Genomic DNA, 22033 nt, shown 5'->3' with positions numbered 1-22033 from the left:
AATTCTTTAAAAGAAGGAGGCATCATTGGGAGCTGGAGAGATGGCTCAGCAGTTAAGAGCACTGACTGCTCTTCCAGAGGTCCTAAGTCCAATTTCCAGCCACCACATGGTGGCACACAACCGTCTGTAATGGGATCTGATGCCCTCTTCGGGTGTGTCTGAAGACAACTATAGTGTACTCAGATAAATAAACTCTTAAAAAAAAAAAAAAGGAGGCATCATTTAGAATGTCAATGAGACAATGTGGATAATCAAAGATATCCTTCGAAAGGGAGTCTGATAGGTTTTCTAAGATGAGAATTAATGTCTCTCAAAATGTCTACCACCTTCAGGACACTTAGGGTCCCAAGAAAGAACAAGTCTTTTGGATCTGTTAGCCTATTTAATAACCATCTTCTCTATTTAAAAATTCTGGTCCATAACTGGCCCAAAGTAAACCAAGCGGAGATTTTAGGAATGAGAGTCAAACCCCAGTTCAAGTCTAAAGCCAACACTGATCATATTGTCCGATCCCAAAGCAGCAGACAGGAGTGTACCCGTGAATGACAAGAACAGTCAAAGGCACAGAAACAGTACAAGCAGATTTAGTTTTAAAGCCAAAGCATTTTTGTTTGTTTTGGAACAAGGTTTCTCCACATAGCCCTGTACATAGCCCTGACTGTCCTGAACTCTATGTAGACCAGGCTGGACAGGAACTCACAGAAATCCACCTGCCTCTGCTACTAGAGCTCTTATTAAAGTAGAGCGCCACAATGCTGGGACCAAGTATTTTGGATATGTCATCCATACATCTCAAATTCCTTGTTTCCTAATGCCCCTGCTTCCTTCAACATTTAGAGGAAAATATAGCCCAGTTCTGAAACACTGATTTTCCCTGTAGAGAAAAGTCAACACTGATAGCCAAGTCAGAGGGTCTTTTAGTGACCATGGAGCTGAAAGTGCAGCACAGTGGTAGAACAACACAGGAAGAGGTGAGGACTCCAGACAGGAGGAGGTGAGGACTCCAGACAGGAGGAGGTGAGGACTCCAGACAGGAGGAGGTGAGGACTCCAGACAGGAGGAGGTGAGGACTCCAGACAGGAGGAGGTGAGGACTCCAGACAGGAGGAGGTGAGGACTCCAGACAGGAGGAGGTGATGGACTCCAGACAGGAGGAGATGATGGACTCCAGACAGAAGGAGGTGATAGCACACATTTTAGGGATTACAGACTAGAACACACACTCTCAGTTTTTAACTTAGGGCTTTTTCTTTTAAACTACAAATAAAAACAAATGTTAAAAAGAATCTCCCTCACAGAAAAAGCACTCCCTGTCCCATCTGTGCACCAGCCACGTCTTCTGTGTTGTTCAACGTGACACTTCCTCCTTCCCGTAAGTGCTACAGTATGAGGATCACTCACTCCTCACACGTTTTTGAAAACATGGTTTGTATACAGCATTCTGCATGATACTTAAGCTGTATGGAAATTATGTCTATTATTAGCATATTCCATTATTGTACATATTCACTCGGAAAAGTTTTAATTGTTTTGTAAACTCATCTTGTGGGCGAACCAATGGGCTCAGAACTTCATGCAAAACTCCATGCTGGATATCTCTACTCGGTAGGTAATTACAAGGCCTGGAAGTAAGGAGACATAGAGGAGAAGAAACCGAACTGGAGCTTCACTCTGTTTTAGCTCACAAGTTGCCTTTTGCCCACCATTTCTGCTGTCAAGCAAAGATACAAGTACATTCCTCAGTGTCATTATCGTCCAGGCAGACGATATAAATAGGCAAATAAAGTAGAATTAAAGGAACCTTTGTAGGCCAGCATCAAGCTCAACTCTGCTTCTTCACTTGCCGTTTATATCTTTATAAACTATATCTAGTGTATCTTTAGATATAATAAAGACAGTCACAGTGAAGCCAGAAGCAGCATGCCAGTCTGGCTTGCCTTGTGCCTATGTAGTCAAGGCTTACCGCCTAACTGCCAAAGCTTTGCCACAGAACAAAATGGAAGTGCCTTTGCCCCCCGAACACCATACAATCAGACTGAAAACAACCTCTGAAAGTACTCAGAACAAGGACCGAGTTTGTTGTGTCTGGTGTCTTAGAAATGATTGTTCTCGGGGCCTGAAAGATGACTCAGAGAGGTTAAGAGTAAAGGCTGCTCTTCCAGAAGTCCTGAATTCAATTCCCAGCAACCACAAGGTAGGTTCATAACCATCTATAATGAGTTCTGGTGCCCTCTTCTGGCCTGCAGGCGTACTGTATACATAATAAATAAATCTTTTTAAAAAAAAAAGAAATGATGGGTTTTTTGTGGGTATCAGAAAAAGAATAACAGTCACTGCTGGGCAGAATGTGAACTAGTGTAGTCACTATGAACTAAGTATGGTGGCTCCTCAGAAGGTGAGATATAACTGTACCACACGTCCACCTAGACCACTCCTGCGCATAGACAGTTCCCAAGACCTTCATATCCTACTACAGAGAACTCATCCATGTACACTGCTCCTCTACCCACTATAGCCAAAAAATATAAACAGCCTAGGTGTTCCTCAGTGGATAAACAGACAATGGAGATGTAGTATATTTATACAATGGAGCTCTATTTTGCTCTAAAGATGACTGAATTTTTTAAATTTGCAGATAAACAGATGAAGCTAGAAACAATTCTCCTGAGTGAGGTAACACACACTGAGAAAGATAAATGCCATGCATGTGTTTTTTCCCATACAAGGATGCTAGCTTGGAATCTTTAGATATGTGTATTTAAACTGGACGACCAGTAGCAGAAGGCAGAGAATAGTAAGGGGATGTGGAAGGGACAGGGATGGGTTTTCAAGGACAGGGGTAGAGCAATGGTGCTTATGAAGGGAGCAAGAGCAATAAGGGAACAGGGGTGGTACATGGGAAGTCAGGGTAGAAGTGAGCACGACACAAAAGACGTGTTAGAATGCACACACACACACAAAGGCATGCACGCACACACACAGACACACAAATAAAGGGGGGTGGCAGGGAGCCACCTAATAACAGGCAAGGGGAGTGAGCGAGGACTATAATCCATTCCCCAGATATCTCAGGCTTTCAAGTATAAGCCCAGAGCCAGGAATGGGTTACTTTGTTCCGAGATGGTTTGTGAGTTCCTCAAAGACTACCAACCAGCCAATTACAAGCTATTACCATCATTCTGGGTTATGCTTCAGAAGGTGATGTAATACCCTAGTGCTGAAGACACCACAAGCCTGACACATAGAATATAGAAAAATCAAGTGGTAATGACCTGGAAGCTGCACCCCTCCTGGCTAGGTTTCATGGTGTTAGAAGGTCTTACGTACGCTTGAGGGGGAAGAAAATCACCTACAGTCTTGCCAAGAGCTACAATAATGGCTGGCCTAATACATATGCCTGCTGGTATAACAGAGGCATGAACATTATGGGGGTAGCCAACTGATTTCTGTTTGGATTTAAAGCCTGCACCGCAATATGAACCCTATTCCTGATACTGATTCTGGCTTCTAGAAGGACATCTAAACTATTATTCTGCTGTAGGGACAAAGTAATTAACTGTCCCTTAGGTTCTTATCTTTACCCTCACAGAGTTGTGCATTTCTCAACACTCATCAAAGCAGCTCCCTTTTGGAGTAGCTACTGTCACAGAGACCTAATGTGCAGGTTAGAGACTGCCATGCACTCGGATGTCTAAACGGGGTATTTGTATCACCCCCAAGGCTTAAGCAACATAAGGAAGGGCGTGTGTGAAAAGATTTGAAGAGCCACGGGGAGCCTGTACGCGAGCAAGCCTATCTGGGGAAGACCGTGGGAGAGGTTTACAAAGTGCCTTCTCTCTAAGTGAGGCGCTATTGGCAACTGACGGCTTCTGGGAGTCAGAGGGCCAGTTTCTTCAAAGATGGAAGTCCTGAGGGGCTATCCTTGCTCAGGAGATGGTCCCGCACCCATGCACATACAAGCAGAACTACAGAGGAAACCTTTTAGTTTGCATGATGGTGTGTCTCTATATTTTCCATTGTTAATTCTGCACCTGCACAGTGCTTAAGTGATGGCAGGATTTTGGTACTGTCATTTCCATGGCCCATCACCAGGGTTTGCTTTTGTAAATGTTCTTCTTTCCTCACCTGTCTAAAGACAAGTTAGTAAAGTATCAGGGTATAACAAAGAGCCCACAGCCAGTAGCTGGGCAGGAAGTAGGGAGTGAACTTCTGGACAAAGTAGTGATGCAGAGAGAAGAGAAGCAGGAGAGGGAACAGGCAGTCATCACAGTGGAATAGAGCAGTACTGAGCTAGCCACACGGCCAGAGACTAACAGTCAGGTTAAGTTAGTTAGGCAGGCTAGCTGGGAGATTCCCAAGCAAGAGGCCTAGGCTTTAAACTTCACCTGCAGCCTGTCATTATTTATAATGCTGGTGGGTTGAGGGAAGTCCTGCTGTATAGAACTAGACGAGTTGAATTAGCATTTTTAAAAGAGGGCAATGGAGGGATAAGGGTACTGGCTACTCTTCCAGGGGACCCAAGTTTGAGTCACAATTCCCACATGACATCCCCAAAACGCCCGTAACTCCAGTCCCAGGAGATCTAATACCTTCTCCTGGCCTCTGTAGGCACCAGGCATGCACATTGCATACAGACAAGCATGCTAGCAAAACACCCATACACATGTAATCAAAATAAGTAAATATTGAGAGAGAGAGAGAGAGGGAGAGAGAGAGAGAGAGAGAGAGAGAGAGAGAGAGAACGAACATCAAGTTGAAGGAAAAGGGGGTACAGATTCACAGGTGGGAAGGAGAGTGGAGCTGATCAAAACATATTGTATGCACAAATTAATATTAAAGAAAATATCTGAATGGCGGTTGTTTTTTAAAAGATGAATCTTTATAACTTTATATCCTATTTGTAGAAAAATATACATTTTGCTTGGGCGGTTGGGGAGATAGCTCAGCAGTTAAGAGTATTTGTTGTTCTTGGAAAGGACCTGGTTTAATTCCCAGGATCCACATGGTGGCTCACAACCATCTATAACTCTAGTTCTAGGGCATCCAATGGCCTCTTCTGACCTCCATGGACAGCAAGCATACATCTGGTAGTAGTGCACATATATACATATATGTAGGTAAAATACATATAAAATAAATCTAAAAAAATATTTTTAAAGAATTGGTTGATACTTACAGACCCCTAAAGGTCTACAGAGCAGAATAATTTTTTCTCTAAAAGCAAACGAGAAATGCTTACCTTTTTCCCCCACAAACCTCAACATACCTGGAAAGAAGGAACCTGACTGAGAAAATGCCTACAGAAGACTGCCTGTCAATGGTGCAATTTCTGGAGTGCTGACTGATGTGGGAGGGTCCATAGATTGTGGGTGGTACCACTGCTGGGCAGGTGGTCTTGAAATGTTTCTCACCCCATTACAAACCCTAGCTATGACACCAAGAAGACAGACCCTCGGTTCTCTGATCACTCTTTATATTTTCAGGAGGAAAATGTTAAATAAATATGCTAACTTCCTTAACTAATATCTCATATTCTTAAAAAAGAGGGAACTAGTGACTGCAGTAAAATTAAAACTAAGATCTGCAAGTTCAAGTCTGCTTTTAGTAGATTAAAACATAGACTTCCCAATTCTGTGCTTCCGCCTGTCAAAATCCATGCCCCCCACCCCCAAAAAATAAAGAAAAAGAAGCCTGAGTAAAGCAGAGAACTTGAGTCCACCTCCCATTAACAGCAAACAAATAAAAAGATCATTTCTATAAAATTCATTGCAAGATGTTCTCTCAACACATATAATAAACAGATTCCTCACATGTTCAACTTATAGGTTCTTATCAATGCAGTAACGAATCCAATTATATGGTTTGAAGAAAACTCCAGAGACTTCAAAAGGCTCAGATATTTCCTATTACTTGGTCTCCCGAGCCAATAATGTTCAGGAATGTTTATCTTCAAATACACTCCAAGTTTTTTCACTTACTTGTGGTCTCATTATTTTATTTTATTTTATTTTATTCTTTTCAGCCCTGCCTAAGAAAAGTGAGTCATCAAAGACACTTAAGAAAGGGGTCTGGCCAGGGTTCGTCTGTGAAAACCTGACAGAGTAGCTCCCAGCAGCTTTCGTCATAAAGGGCAGTGCTGGTTTCCCAGGAAAACATTAACAATTATTTGACGTCACTACATAACCGTTTCCAAGTCAGCAAGATGCTGATAAGATCAAGAAATGCTGTTTAAAAGTATCCTTTCACTACTTGTCAGTTTTCTTGTAAACAAGAAGTCTCCCAACCAAAGTGTTACTCAGAACAGAGAAATATGCAGCTGATATTCCATTGACAGTGTTTAACGGTACTTATGTTTGGTTTTGGTTCGGTATTTTGTTGTTGTTGCTGCTGCTGCTGCTGCTGTTGTTGTTTGTGTATGGGGAGTGCCTATAGCTCAGCTGGCCAAAAATTCCATCTTTAGGCCCAGATTAGCCTCAACTCGAAGACCTGCCAGCCCAGGTGGGAGTAAAGGCATGGCTACCTACCACACACCACCCTGCTGAATTTAAGATTAATATTATCCTCCTTCCTACACAAAGGAAATGAACAGGGTCCAAAGTCCAAGTTAGGAAGAGCCTTTAGGCCAGCACTCTTTCAAAAAGTAAGCAAGCACTTCCACATTTAGAAGCGGCCAGCTATGCTTCAAAATCTTCATTCAGGGTAATTTCTGCCTTTGTGATAAAAGTCAATACTTGTATTTGTATACACATAGTTCTGCCTAGAGGTAAAAAAAACCACCTCACTTGAATGATCCCAAGTTTTCTGCTGAAGAACTGAGGAAACACAGGGCAGATGCAGGGATCACACTTAAGAAATCTGAGCAATGAAATTGACCCCACATATTGCTTTATGCAAGATGGGAAGGTTCAGGGGACTTGAGAGCATGAAAACTGGTAAACAAAAACCTGGGTTCCAGGAACAAACTCTACCCTGTTGGAAGCCAAATCAACTCTCACCACGTACATGGTTCCATTTAGAAGAACACTCAGAAAAGTTGAATCAAAGTGACTTTTTCTCTCTCAGAGGAGATGACACTATAACCTGCAGTGTGCTCCAGAAATGTATGTGTACTCCGCATGTCCAGGCAACGTTTTTACAATGAGCAGCACCACCTCCCCCAACACCTACTTTCAACTTCCCTTTAAGAAGCATTTTTTGAAAAGCGAAGACAGTATGAAAATGAAGGCACCCCATCTGGATTCCAGCACCGGGGGAGAACTGGGTGAGGGTGAGAACCGCCGGGACCTAAGCCCCTAATCCTGAGTGAAGTCCTCAGGACAGGTAACCAAGTTCCTCTCCCCGCCAGAGCTCAAGAAGCTCCCGCCTCAAGAACCCGGGTTCGAGACCCACCGTGGCGCGCGTGGGCGCCACCTTGGTGGCAGTCGCCGCGCCCCCGTCCCACCGGAGCGCGCGGTCCCTGGCGGCCGGGGGCAGAGGTCACCTGGAGCGTCAGGCGCGAAGCCCCGGGAGCGCGCGCAGCCGAAGCTCACCTGGCGGCTGGCCGCGGCCTCCAGGGCGGCCTGTGGGCACGGGCCGGGCGAGACGGCGGGGTCCGCGGGCCGAGCCGCCGCCGGCCGCCCGCCCGCCTCGCCCTTCACCCGCCGGCCGCTCCGCGCCCCGGGAGAGCGGCGAGCGCGGGCAGCGCGGGTCGGCGGCGGCGGCGGCGCGGCGCGGCGCGGCGCGGCGCGACTCAGGAGTCGGAGAGGGCGGCCGCGGGCGCCGCCGCCTCCTCCTCCATGACTGTTTACCCGGCTGCATTGTGGGAGTTTGACCTCCGCCGCCAACCGCCGCCTCAGCTCGCGCCGCCGCCGCCGCCGCCGCGCACGCCATGGGAGCCGTGACTGACGGTGAGGCCGCCGCGGGGTGCGGGGACGCGGGGCAGCGCCGGGATCCGGGCAGTCTGGGGTGGGGGCTTCAGGGGCGGTGCGCGGCGGGAAGCGGGGAGGGCCGCACGCTCGGCCGGAGCGATGCAGTGCGCCGAGGGGGCCGCCTGGGGGGCTTCCCCGGCCTTGCTGGGTCGGGCCCACCGGCAGCGCGGCGGGCCCCAGGGAGCCCTGGAGCTCGGAGGGCGGTGGAGTGAGGACACCGAGGTGGGGACAGCCTCTAAGAGAAATAGGGGTGTCTGGAGGGCCGGTCGGGAAGTGTATCTGGGCGACTTACAAGGTAAGGCGCCAACACGGGATCAGGCCGGCGGCTTGGACCGCGGCAACAAAAGGAGGGCATGTTGGGGAGAGAAGTTGTTAGCCCGAGTGAATTGGGAGTGATGGCTTGTGGACAATTGATGTCTGTGGACCGAGGACAGAAATAACGGCACGTTTGGGGGAAGAATGGGCTGATAGATGGGCTAATGGAGCAAGAACTTAGAAGGTACCCGCTTGGGTAGAAAGGTTCCGGTGGCTTGCCGGTAGCTATGGATACCAGTGGAGAAACTGAGGACGTCCAGAAAGTGGGAGGAACAAGATAGGGCCGAGGAAATGCCTGTGTGGGGGATAAATAAAGGCTTGGTGGGGGGATTTTAACCTTTTTTTTTTTTTAAATCCTAGTTTCATTTGTTTACTTAACATGTTTGAAACCCAGAACCAATAGGCAAAGGTGTTTCTTCTTATAGGTCTGTGTGTGGCTATAAACATTAAAACTCGGGAGGGTAGGTGAAGGGAAATTTACTGCGTTTACTGTGCTTGTGTGTGTCAGAGCTGTCTCTGTCTCCCTCCCTCACCTTTCTCCAGGCAGGTCACCCCACAAGCGTGGTAGTCAGAGGACACTTGCTGAAGTCACTTCTTTTCTGCCACCAAGTGGGTCCTGGGAATTGAACCGTTGTTGATATTTCTACTGGTGACTAGAAAACTTGAAAAAACTTGCTTTCCCCCCCTTCCTTTGAAGGGTAAATAGGTGTTTTCAAACTGAAATTACAAATGGCCAACCACTTATACAAGTCCCAAAAATGACAAAAGAAATAAAGCTGGCACTTAGAAAAAGTTTACACCATGAAAGTTTTAAGGTCAGGGAAAGCCAATGAAAGGGTTTTTTTGGTTGGTTTAGTTTGGTTTGGTTTGGAGACAAGGTCTATGTAGCTCTGGCCTGGACCTCACTTGGTAGAGCAGCCTGGCCTGGAACCCACAGAGATTCCCCTTGCTCTGCCCCCTGAATGCTGGGCTTAAAGGCACATATCACAGCATCTGGTCATTGAACGTTTTAAACGTTAGTGTGATGTGATCAGATTTGTTTTTATGTAATTAATTGATGTCTTTATTTCCAATGCTGACAGCACTGGTCCTGTTCATTAGAAAACTTTGTATATCCTCATCCTGATCTACATCCTCAGTTCCAGATGTACATTTAAGACTCACACACCCATTCTACTGTGGAGAATATTGAGGAAATGGGAAGGGGGTTGCAGAAATCACTCTCCCTTTCACTAACATCTCTATAATACTTGCAGCATGCGTTCTGGTTATCCCCATTTTATAAATGAATCTGGTACCCAAAGGAAATAGCGGTGAGTCAACACCACTGAGTGCAGAAGCGTATCTAACCGTAGGACTGAAGAAGGTACAGGTAACTGTGAACTGGTGTGTAGGTACTGGGAATTGAGCATGGTACCTTTGGAAGAACAGCCAGATGCTCGCTCTTAGCTGCTGAGGCTGATTTCAGCTAGTGTGGTCTGAGCTCAGCCCCTGCTGCAGTGGGTTAGTGGGAGGAGGTAATGGGATCATTGGTCATTGGTCAGACAATACTTCAACTAAAATTCACTAAGTGAACAGAGCTCACGAGAATGTCAGGACTGCTCAGATGTGGGAGGTCAGAGAACGTCTTATGTTTATGACTTGGATGATTTTGTGCTTTGCTCCAAAGGAGAAAGGGATTTTTTCAGGTGAGAAGAGAACTTCAGCCCCCTAATCTTTGGAGGCCACAGGAGTCCCCACTTTATATTTACAAGCTTCTCACCTTTGTGGAGGTTACCTAGCTTCTTTAAGACTCAGTTTTGTTCTCTGTAGATGAAGAAACTAATAAAATCTACCTCGAGTGCTGTTTAGAAAATGAAACAGTAAAAGTTATAAAGAACTTTGTACTGAATCAAATACATACTAAAGTTCAGTAACTATTCCTAAACACAGAAGTTGTTTTTTTTTTTTTTTTTTTTTTTTTTTTTTTTCAGAGCTGGGACTGAACCAGGGCCTTGCGCTTTGCTAGGCAATCGCTCTACCACTGAGCCAAATCCCCAACCCCAGAAGTTGTTTTACTAACCTTTTTCCACTCCACCACCTCTGTGGAGGAGTGTGTCTTCATTGAGTGCCCCTTCCTCTGCTTTGGGGGAAGAAAATTGAACTGCAGTGAGTTTTAAGTAAGCCATCAACAAATATGAGGTGCTAGGTACAGAAGATTAGAGGGAGATGCTAGAGCATAGACATTAGTGTGTGTGTCACTGTGCGTATATACTTGTTTCTAGGATTGAACCAAGAGCCCTTTGCATGCTACACAAGTATCTACCACTGAGCTAAGCTATGTCCCCAGCACTGTGATTCATAGGTGAGAGAATGGGAAGGGAGTCCTGGGAGTTAGTGACTTAGTCAGACAGCTTGTCTCTGGCAAAGCCATTCCTGGGTTTTGGCCAACTGAAAACTAGTTAAGACACGTCATTGATAATTTAAACTATTGAAACAGCTTATTTGTTTATGTTGTAGGTGATGATTTAAAGGGTGTTAAACTGTTTTTGAACCCTTTGTGTAGTACAAAGAACATTAGGTAGTTAATGATATCTAAAGTAACATATGGGAAGAAACAGGTAAGATGTGGCTCTACACTGCACTTAGTAGAGCTTTTGGCTATGACAGACAGCTCCCATAGACATACACTCACTAAAACTTAAAATGACTTTAATATGCTAGAAACAATATGACAGAATAATGGAACTATCTGATGTAACTGTATACATTTCCAGTAAAGGCAAAGATGGCGTAGACCGGTCATCTGTAAGTGGAAGATAATAGTGCAGACTGTATAGGAGTATATCAAGGGTACACTCATGTAAAGCACTCATGTAGGATAACTCATGTAGGATAACTCATGTCAAGCCCTCTGAAACTGAATGACTCGTTAATTCACTAGCTGCCCCAGTACACTCCTCAGTGAGAGGAGACAAATAGGAACAATCATGTACAAGTGTTGCTGCTTCATGGAATTCAAGTGACCACTCTGGAGCACTTTGGTTTACCAGGGCATCCTCCAGTTGGCTTGCTCCGGTGCCTGTGAACTAATTCAACATTAAATAATTGCTTTCTAGAGGAGGTAGTTTCTCAAAACAAAGCTTTATCCTTAAATTATACAATTACCTGATCCTCCTGCTCCAGCTTCCTAAATACTGGGATTGTAGACATGGCTAGCTTAAAATGTTTAACTTAAGTGCGGTTTACTATCAACAGTCTGTTTAATTGGACGGGAGTGTCTTTGGCGAGAGCACGTTAACATAGAAGAGGCAGAGTGCCCTGTTTACTCGCTGTATCCACCTGTTATGTATATTCTTAAGACCGTTGACCCTGAAACTCATCCTAATGACTTTAAACTTCATGAGGAGTGGGGGCAGGAAGGAGGAAGGTAACAAACGGGCTCTGTGAGTCATCTTAATAACTCATGAGTGGTGCTAATGGAGTGGTAAATCTAATAGGAATTTATATAAACATCATTTTTGCATGATCATAGTTTCTCCTCAACTTTTTTTTTTTTTGTTTTTTTTTCGGAGCTGGGGATCGAACCCAGGGCCTTGTGCTTCCTAGGCAAGCGCTCTACCACTGAGCTAAATCCCCAACCCCGTTTCTCCTCAACTTAATATCAACAGAATTGTTTCTAAGCCTCTTCTGCTTATTTGTTTTTATAGAATGGCCCCAAGGTCTGATGGGATTAGTACAGGCAATCAGATTACTTACAGAAGGCTTCATTCATGGTAACCTTTGAAGTCAAGTGTTTTAGGTATGTTCAAGTACAGACCTAAAATATGAGGTGTTGCTAAAAAAATGTTCATGCCATTTATGTTAGGAACTATAAAAAGAATAGAAGTTATTCACACACCAGGAATGTACCTTTCTATCTGTTGTTAGAGTAGATGCTAAAAGGTATATGCTGTGGCAGTAACTCTTGTCTGTGCTCCAGACAGTGACTGGCCATACAGTGTTTAAGAAAGAATTACTGTCAGTTTGAGATAAGCCATCACAATTGTGCAAAATTTTGAATGCATCATATGTATCTGCATAGATATGTAGCTGTATGTATATAAATATCTTAATTTATTAATAACACTTTTAAAGTGTTGCAAGTTGTGGGTTAATATTTAACAATTTTTTAAAAAAAGGATAAATGGACTGGAGAGATGGCTCAGCGGTTAAGAGCTCAGACTGCTCTTCCAGAGGTCCTGAGTTCAATTCCCAGCAACCACATGGTGGCTCACAACCATCTGTAATGAGGTCTGATGCCCTCTTCTGAAGAGAGTGACAGCGTACTCATATACATTAAATAAGTAAATAAATCTTTTTTTTAAAAAAAGGATAGTATGTTTGAGGGTTTCCTAAGGATAGACATTGTTACTTTCACTTTTTAAGATTTGTTTATTTCATGTGTATATGAGTGCACTACAGCCGAGTGCTCTTAACCCCACTTTGTTTTCGAGATGCTTCCCCCCGTTCCTACAGACAGCTCTGTACCCTTACTTCACAGAAGCTAGGTGTGGACCTCAGGAACTCACACCGAGCAGACTTTGGGAGCACAGCCTAAACTGTTGTTTCCAGGTTCTGTTCTGGCCCCGAGCGGTGAAGAACAGTCTGCTTAGATCAGAAGCCTCTTGTGTGCAGACTACTTTTACCACATTCCCTCTCATGCCGCCTGCTCCTTCCTATCCCACGTCCTAACCTGCCTTCCATCACCTGTGACTCCCCTCTTAGGTTAGGCCATGTGGCTCCTAGCTGCGTGTGGCTTGGCTCACAAGCTGCCTTGCTAATGAGCGTTTTCCAGTTGCGGTTGGTTGTGTATATGGTTTTCCGTGTTCCTACTAGAAAGTCCAGCTGCCCACCGACAGGTACCATCTTCACAGAAGCATGAGCTGTAAGTCAGCGTTTGTGATGCTGGAGTGTGCATTGTCTCCTCTCATCCAGTTTTCTGAGGTTCTAGTCTGCCTGTTCCCCAACTCTGCTGGAATGCACAGCTTTGTCCCTGCTGGTGTGGCCTGAAATGGGGAGACTTCAGCGTTCTTTCCTTGTTACCCAGAACAGCTAGCAGATTTTGAGTCTGCTGGAACTCAAACCAGCCTATCCGTTCCTCCATCGTCCACTTAGATCGGCCCCTTTCTTGATAACCCCTTCTGTTTATCTGTTTATATCATTACATGCAGGCATATGTAAATAAACTTCTTCCCCCTTTTATTTCAATGATGCCATATTCTACATTTCTTTGTCTTCTTAATTTATCTCTGTATCAAAAGGTTTCCTCATCCTTGTTTCCAGCGTGATAGTACTCCATCATGTGCCTATACCATATTTAACTTGTTCACCCACTTTTAGACTGTTAGAGTGTTTTCATTTATTATTATAGTGTTATGGTATATAAATCATATCATATTGCTTAACTATAGCTGATACTCCTGAGTGAAGCCTACGTTAGGATCTCATAAAAAGCCAGTCAAATCCTACTTCCTCTGAGGTATATGCTCTTCTAACTACTGCAGACACTTCAGTGTGCTCAATGGGTACTATTGTACAAGTTGCTCACACCTTTTGTACAAGTAATTGTTGCTATGATAATGAAAATAAGTGCTAATCTTTGTTAGTGTTTGGCCTCTGGGGGCATCAAACCCAATTATAAAATACTGAAGTCAGTCTGGGTGTGGTGGCTCACGCCTTCAATCCCAGCACTCCAGAGGCAAAAACTGAATGGTGTCTGTGAGTTCAAGGCCAGGCTGGTCTACTTAATGAGTTCCAAGAGACCCTGGACTACATGGAGAAACCCTGTCTCAAAAAAAAAAAAATAAATAAATAAATAAAAAGAGAGAGAGAGAGAATCAGAAGAACTGCTGTGAGTTCCAGGCTAGTCTGAGCTGAGCTACGAAAGTAGGTTAAGTTTGTTGGGGCAGTTGATTTGGTTATTTGGCTTGTGGACATTTTGCAAAAGCTTTACATATAGGAGTAAAATAGGAGTACTACATTCACATGTAAAGATGCACAGAACTTAAAGTGTACAGCTGTCATGATCATAAAGCGAAGTTTAAAGATTTTTAGTCACACATTGGGTGTAGTGGTATTTAGTCCCTTTCTGTTTCCTACTGCATTTATGTTTGACATCCCAGATGGGCTGTAAACTCTCAGACTTGGGTGCTGAGAGCCGAACTTGGGTCCTCAGGAAGAGCAGTATGCATTCTTAACCACTGAGCTATTTCCCGCCCCAAGGTGTGCCTTTCCTTGACAGACTGAAGCAGACAAATGAATTTGAAGCCAGCAAGATTCAGGGCACACTATGCCCTGAAGACAAAATTACATAGCAAGACCTTGTCCCAAAATGTGTGTGTGACAGAGAATGTGTGAGTGGATGTGTGTATGTACTCATGTTCAAAAATTCTGCTTTTTAATCTCTTTAAGGACTGTCTTATTTACCTTGGTTTCTTCAAGTTGTTTGGTAATTAAAGCTCGAAAACATTAGTATTTTTTAAACACATTTAAACGTTAAATGAACAGATGAATCTGTAGTTTGAACAGGTTTTCAAAGAAACCTATTCTAAAGGTGTCTGTCTAAGGGCGCCCTATACTGGGTCTGACTCCGCTGCACTTGTGCTTCCGCCATTACGCCTACTGGAGCTGTTAGAGACGTTGCTCTTGATTCACGCAGGCTCTCCAGGAATTATCCTCCTTTACATTTGTACTCAAAACATAGTGAATTCAGTTAAAAGAAAATGAAAGCCCAGAAAACAAACAAAAATGATAAAATGGTATCTAAGAAAACCATTTTCATCTCTATCTGTAATCTGTTTATCAGAAACAATCATTAATATTGTTCATTACCCATAAATCCCTCCAGATATATTTTCTGAATATATATATATATATGTGTGTGTGTGTGTATTTTGTTTTACACACTGGACAACATCCTCTGCTTCTCAGAAGTTACTTTATCTAAAGAGGTAGTTTGGCCGTTATCCTAACATTATCTGAGTGCATCACAATTTAAGAAGCCTCAATGTTCAGCTTTGCAGTATAAATATCTACTGTAGACAACACTGCTAAAAGCCTCTCTCTACATCTGTTTGCATGGAGGCCCACACCTGTAATTCCAGCCTCTGCTACAGAGATTCAGAATAAGCTCCTCAGTATCTCAAAACTCAAAATACTTTTTCTGGGGGCCGGGCAAAGGTGTATCCATTTCAAGCATGATTAACTGTATCCATGTCTCTACATGTGTAACTGTGTGTCAGTAGAGTATCTGAACATCATGGCAACAGTTATATTACTGAGTTATGATGTGGTAGAAGGATGATTTCTTCCCCGTTTCCATTTGTCTTTATGACTATGGCCCAGCAAGATTTGGTCCTGGTAAGAGCACTAGCTCAGGACTGCCACACAGGCTGCTTGGACACCATTCGTTTGTTCTCGCCATCATCTTGTACTGCATTTCTGTTCTATTTTCTCTTCGCATTGGGCAGAAATGGAGACACTGAAGTCAGGGTAATGGCTCATACCTGTCATCCTGTTGTGTGGAGGCAGAGGCTGCACAGTCAACTCCAGCCTGCACTGTCCCTCAGGAAGGGTGAGATAGTGTTGCTTTAGCGCCTGTACAACTAAATTGTTACTTAATGGATCTTTTCATCTTTCTGACCTGTTTACTCTTTTTCTGACATGATACTACATGCAAGGAAACTTTGTCAGTGCCTCTCACTTAGTACAGTCCTGGCTTCCTTTAGTTTGAACAGCTTTTTTTTTTTTCAAAAGTAGTTCTCTTAGCAATTACTGACTTAGCCTTTCTGTTGTACTTGAAAATTTCCTCTCAACGACCCATAGAATGCCAATTGTGAGGGTAGAGTTTCACCAAAGACCTCAGCCCCTAGGACGGGGCAGATGTACCATAGCCAACCGCTTTTCTTTAAAGAGAAAAAACAAAACAGAAGATTTTTAATTGTGCTAATATGCACATAAAGCTTACCATTTTTGCCTTCTTGCTTCTAAGTGACACCTCAGCTGGTGGCATTAAATGTATTTATAGTTCAGCAATTTTCATTGAACAAGTGAGTAGTTATATACTGTTGTCTTGAGATTTGTCCAGAACCAAATGTTTGTGTTAATTCCCGTTCATCCTTTTTCTTCCAGACGAAGTCATCCGGAAGCGTCTTCTGATAGATGGAGACGGTGCTGGGGATGATCGGAGAATTAATCTCCTAGTGAAAAGCTTCATTAAATGGTGTAACTCTGGATCCCAAGAGGAAGGGTACTTCATTCCACTGTGTTTTTATACCAACATCTTGCTGGAATTTTATTAAGGCCATGTTAAATAGTTCTATTCATCTTATCTGTCCAGGGTAGCCACTTCTTTTCCTTTTTTTTTTTAAGATTTATTCATTTATTATATATAAGTACACTGTAGCTGTCTTCACACACACCAGAAGAGGGCATCAGATCTCATTACAGATGGTTGTGAGCCACCATGTGGTTGCTGGGATTTGAACTCAGGACTTCTGGAAGAGCAGTCAGTGCTCTTAACCACTGAGCCATCTTTCCAGCCCCCGGTAGCCACTTCTTAACTGATCAGAAGTTTGTTTGCTTTTTTATTTTTTGGTTTTTTTTCGGTCCTTCTCTTTGGAGGTCTCCTTTATGTTTGTATAATACGCAGAAAGGACATTAGTAAAGGAAGAAGTAAAGATCAAACTCAGCCTTAATAATTTGATTACTTTTAGCAAATCAGTATTTGCTAAGTATCTCTAAATGTTTTTTCTTTGCTAATAAGTAAATATATAAATTGCTGTAAAATAATAATCACATGCTAATTTATGAAATTTTGCTGGATTTTTCTGCTTAAGTATGAAAGTTGTGAGAATAAAATTCTGATGAAACTCTATTGTTAGGGATGATTTAAGATGCAGACACATAATTTTGATAAGATGAGAACAGTAGTCTCATTCTGCCTTTGTAACCAGAATAACTTATAAATTCACGTACACCATGTCTAGCAAAGAAAATAGTAAGGGTGGATATTCTAAGCTATTTCAGTTAAATAATTCAGTCAGGACTTTGTTTAGTTTACGATTTCTTTTTCTTCTCCTTCTCTCTCTCGTTAGATACAGCCAGTACCAGCGGATGCTGAGCACGCTGTCTCAGTGTGAGTTCTCAATGGGCAAAACGCTGCTGGTGTATGATATGAACCTCAGAGAAATGGAAAACTATGAAAAAATATACAAAGAAATAGGTAAACATAGTGCTTCTTTGTAGAATTGTATTTTTGCAGTTTAAAGGAAAAGCTATCTGATAGCAGTATGTAGATTGTAGTAAGATACTATCAGTAATTACAGTAGTAAAGAATCTACCATCTACAGCCACAGTGTCGTGTGGTAAGACAGCACTTCGTGTTGTAGATATTTTTAGAATGTCATTGTCTGTTGTCAGTGGAATGTCTACTTAAAAGCATACATTATACGTCGTATTATAACTACCCTTTTTTAATAGAATGCAGTATTGCTGGAGCACATGAAAAAATTGCTGAGTGTAAAAAGCAGATTCTTCAAGCAAAACGAATACGAAAAAATCGACAAGGTAAGGATTTGAAGGACTTGGGTTGCAGATATTTTATTCCTAACTTCAGGTTCCATGAAATTTTTAATATTGAAAGGCAAAATCTGCACCATGAGTCAGTTTACAAAAAAATAATTAACAATTACACTTATTCTTAACACTGTTACTTAAAATAGAGAACACAAGATATGCTGAAAAATATTTTGCTGAGTTTTATTATTTATCCAAGAAGCTTTCAGTATTTTTTACTACTTCAGATCCTTTTCCCTAAGCAGTAGTACAGTTAGTCTGCAAATGTGAACTCTGTGACAGACTGAGGTATTTATTTGCTAGTTTAATGAAGCTACTTTCAAGAAAAAGGAAAAGAATTTTAACCCTTCATTATTCATAAAGCAAACAAGCGTTATCCACATAATTCCCTAATAGCAAAGTTAAAGTGAAGGTCAGCAAGGTGGCCCAGTGGGAGGAGCCCTTGCCACCAAGCATACCGCCCACCGGCCTAGGACCTACATGGTAGGAGAGAAGTGAGTCCCTATGCCATCGCCTCCCACACCCATAAGTATTCAAAAATAAAATAAGTGTGAACATTTTAAACACAGAAGTAATGTTTAGTCTTACTCTAATCTCTTAGGTTATCCTTCACTTGGTGTCCTATCTGGCTATCTGAAAGAACTTTAGTTTTATATGTGTGTTTGTATACAGCTGAGTGCAGGTGCCCACGGAGGCCATAATGGCCCTGTTATCCCTGGAGTTGAGGCAACTGTAAACTACACGAGTGCTGGAGACTGAATTGGGATCTGTGAAACATTAGTATATGCTCTTAATTGCTGAGCCATTTCTCTAGCCCTGGAAATTATTTTTAATACTAGGCTCTTCCCATTACATAAATTGGAAAAGGTAAGACAAAAGCAATGTTTAAAGTGTTGGCAGTGCTCTCATAATTCTTGGCCTTTTCTTGTTTTTTTGTTTTTGTTTTTTGTTTGTTTGTTTGTTTGTTTGTTTTGGTTTGGTTTGGTTTGGTTTTGGTCTTATTCAAGACGGATTTCTCTGTGTAATAGCCCCAGCTGTCCTGGAACTTGCTATTTATACCAGGCTAGCCTGGAGTAAAAAGAGATCTACTGGCCTTGGCTTCTGCCTCTGCCTCCCAAGTGCAGGGATCAAAGATATGTACCACCACATTATTGTCATTTCTTTAAGAAAGTGAATAAGAGTTATTTTCATTTACACATTTCTTTTTGATAATCCAGATTCAAAAAACTGCCTTAATTTGGCAAATATTTTCTTGTCTTTCAGAATATGACGCTTTGGCCAAAGTTATCCAGCATCATCCGGACAGGCATGAGACACTGAAGTGAGTATAGAGCTTATAGGGAGCTGGCTGTTATACAAAATGGTGAAGAACTATGCCTCACACTAACTACATGCTCAGATAAACAGAGTATACCCAAAGGAAAGGTCATTGTTTAGTATCACAGGGTCTTACACCGCCTGATGAAAGCCCTTGCTATCTCCAGAATCACTACCTATTGGTTCAGAATAGATGTGTAGTATGTCCCCAAAGGAAATGGAGATGTACGCTTTAATCTATTAACAGAATACTGAATACCAATAAAGACTATGCTACACACTAAAACAGCTGAAAAACATGCAAACAGTAAAAAAAAAATGAACTTTAAACCATTTCTGAAACATTTATGAAAGTTAAAAATTCCCTCTCAAATATTCTATACTAATACTGTATATTATTCAGAGATACAAATAGGTGTATCTAAAAGAAATTATGTAATTATATTTTTGTTATTGTAAAATTTGCATCTATAGTACAATTTAGGAGCTAAGAAATTATCCAGTTTCAAAATCTTGCCACAGGGTTATTGGATTCCTTTCTTATGGATGTTATGCATGCATATCTATGTACCACTTGCATGCCGGGTGCCTGTAGCAGCTAGAAGAGGGCATCAGATCTCTGTGACTAGAATTACAGACACAGTTGTGAGCCACTGTATGGGAACTAGGAATAGAACCTGGGTCTTCTGAAACAGGAGCAAGTGCTCTTAACTGCCCAGCCATCTCTCAAACCCTTTTTATTTTCAGATTATTATTTAGTGGCCCAAATACTATATAAGTTTTCCCCCAAAGTAGCAAAATATAACATTGTTTTGTTTTATTTTGTTCCCTCAGGGAGCTAGAGGCTCTGGGCAAAGAATTAGAGCATCTCTCGCATATTAAAGAAAGTGTTGAAGATAAGGTATTTGAATATATATGTTAGCCTCTACGTGTGTCTGTATGTGTGTATGTGTTTAGAGATAAACTTATATAAGTTGTTTTCTTCTTAACACAGCTGGAATTGAGACGGAAACAATTTCACGTTCTTCTTAGTACCATCCATGAACTTCAACAGACATTGGAGAGTAAGTAAAACCATTCAAAATTGCAGCTTTGGAAGACTTTAAATGACTGGGGAGTGCTTTGGTGAGAGAGTCTGCCTCCAGAATCCAGTGCTATATCCGGATGGCATTAGAAAACACTCTCTGTTCAACTTTCTGTATACAAACGGAAGAGCAGTGATTCTGTGGTAATCTGTGCTTTGCATGCATGTCTACTAATAAGAAAACTTCAAGAGTGATGGGGAGTATTTCCTGACTGATGATTCAGGACACGTGCAAACTACTGTAAGTCGTTGGTGTATTAGGCTGCCTGCATGCTCAGCAAATGGGGGCCCACCGAGAAATTGAAGACTTGATCTTTCTTCTGACTGTAACCAAGTAGAACTTCCTGTGTTTTCTGATCGTTTTTTTTTTTTTTTTTTAATTAAGGCTACGACTTAGATTTTAGTTCTTTAGTGTTTAATGAAATCTATCACACAAATTATATATTCTTAGTAATATGTAAAAATAACCAGATGTATAACATTTGTGTGTGTGCACGTGTGTGTACGGGGCTGCACACATAACCATGTTGTGCATGTGGAGGCTACTTGTTGTGCAAATAGAAGTCAGTTCTCTTCTTCCACCATGTGGTTCCCAGGAGAGAGGTGGCTCAGCCGCTAAGAGCACTGACTTCCAGAGGTCCTGAGTTCCATTCCTAGCAACCACATGGTGGCTCACAGCCATCTGCAATGGGCTGCTCTCTTCTGAAGTGTCTAAAGACACCTACAGTGTACTCACATATAAATAAAATAAATACATGTTTTAAAATTAAAAAAAAAACAAAACGATGATGTGGGCCATTTGCAGCCATAACTTGTTATTTTGCTGCCTTGATGAAAATGTATTTGCCAATGCAAAATAAAACTTTTCATGCATTACCAGGCACAAAATGTAGGTGACATGGAGTAAGGCTTTGTGTCTTCCTAACTACAGATGACGACAAGCTGTCAGAGGTGGAGGAAGCTCAAGAAAGCACCATGGAGGCAGACCCTAAGCCGTAGATGGTGACGTCGCCGTCCGTCCGCCCGCAAGGACAGGCAATAGCTGCATGGGCTTCCTGGATTCAATTTCAACTTCGGCAGTGAAATACTTTGCTTTCAAATATTAATTCATGCCTCATTTGTATTTCTTCACACAAGGAAATGTATCCATGTATATGTATTTTTTAAATGCATTTTTATCCTTAAACCTAGAATTCAGCATCGGAAAATATTTAATAAAATATCTCAAGCAGGATCTTTGTGCTCATTCAAAACTCTAGGTAGCTTGCCTTTGCAAATTAGAAAATAAGTCGATTTCTAGAAGGTATTAGTAGCTCCTTAGAAAACGCAGTCTAAGAGTAGGCTTTAGAGGGGCTATAATCAGTACTTAATGGTGTGTGTTTATTGTAGGGGAGTTTCCACACTGTTAAGAATAGCTGTTGTTAGGGGCTGGAGAGATGGCTCAGCGGTTAAGAGCGCTGACTGCTCTTCCAGAGATCCTGAGTTCATCCCAGCAACCACATGGTGGCTCACAACCATCTGTGATGGGATCCAATGCCCTCTTCTGGTGTGTCTGAAGACAGCTACAGTGTACTCATATATACATTAAATCAGTAAGTCTTTTAAAAAAATTGTATTGTTGTATGAGATCAGTTCATCTGCATTGCTTTTCTGCATTTCTCTCTGTTAGTATTTAAGGAACAGGGTTGGTAAATGCTTCTCTTCTGTGTTTTGTTCTTGGGGAATCTTTTTTAAAATACCTACTTTGGGGCATGCGTGTAGAGTGCATGTGTTTACGTGCTTACGTGTGAGGGACTGCACCTGCTGTAGCATGG

The 22033-nt window shown here is 42.4% G+C and overlaps 2 protein-coding genes across 5 annotated transcripts in view; one reads left to right on the top strand and one right to left on the bottom strand.

The window, feature by feature from the left end:
- LOC116913540 (translation initiation factor IF-2-like) overlaps nucleotides 1-7868 on the bottom strand; it is a 37775-nt gene extending 29907 nt beyond the window's left edge. Inside the window, exon 1 of the mRNA XM_032917740.1 lies at nucleotides 7529-7868. Within this exon, the coding sequence (XP_032773631.1) occupies nucleotides 7529-7868 (340 nt within the window). The remainder of the gene's footprint in view (nucleotides 1-7528) is intronic.
- Nucleotides 7207-21916, top strand: Thoc7 (THO complex 7). Of its 4 annotated transcripts, none has more exons than XM_032917738.1 (8): nucleotides 7207-7319; nucleotides 16373-16490; nucleotides 17338-17465; nucleotides 17723-17809; nucleotides 19082-19139; nucleotides 19970-20036; nucleotides 20130-20199; nucleotides 21151-21916. In XM_032917738.1, exons 3-8 carry the CDS (start codon nucleotides 17357-17359, stop codon nucleotides 21216-21218), a joined length of 459 nt encoding a protein of 152 aa, XP_032773629.1. In that variant the 5' UTR covers nucleotides 7207-7319; nucleotides 16373-16490; nucleotides 17338-17356; the 3' UTR covers nucleotides 21219-21916. The 4 variants fall into 4 exon arrangements, with proteins under 4 accessions (XP_032773629.1, XP_032773628.1, XP_032773626.1 ...); XM_032917737.1 differs by lacking the exon at nucleotides 7207-7319 and adding an exon at nucleotides 7751-7885 and having other exon boundaries at nucleotides 21151-21829; XM_032917735.1 differs by lacking the exon at nucleotides 7207-7319 and adding an exon at nucleotides 8094-8201.
- Nucleotides 21917-22033: the final 117 nt, after the last annotated feature.

The sequence above is a fragment of the Rattus rattus genome, chromosome 12 (assembly GCF_011064425.1).
Source record: "Rattus rattus isolate New Zealand chromosome 12, Rrattus_CSIRO_v1, whole genome shotgun sequence".
Classification (NCBI taxonomy): domain Eukaryota; kingdom Metazoa; phylum Chordata; class Mammalia; order Rodentia; family Muridae; genus Rattus; species Rattus rattus.
Note: the sequence above shows the minus strand (reverse complement) of the source record. Positions and strands in the feature narration are given on the sequence as shown.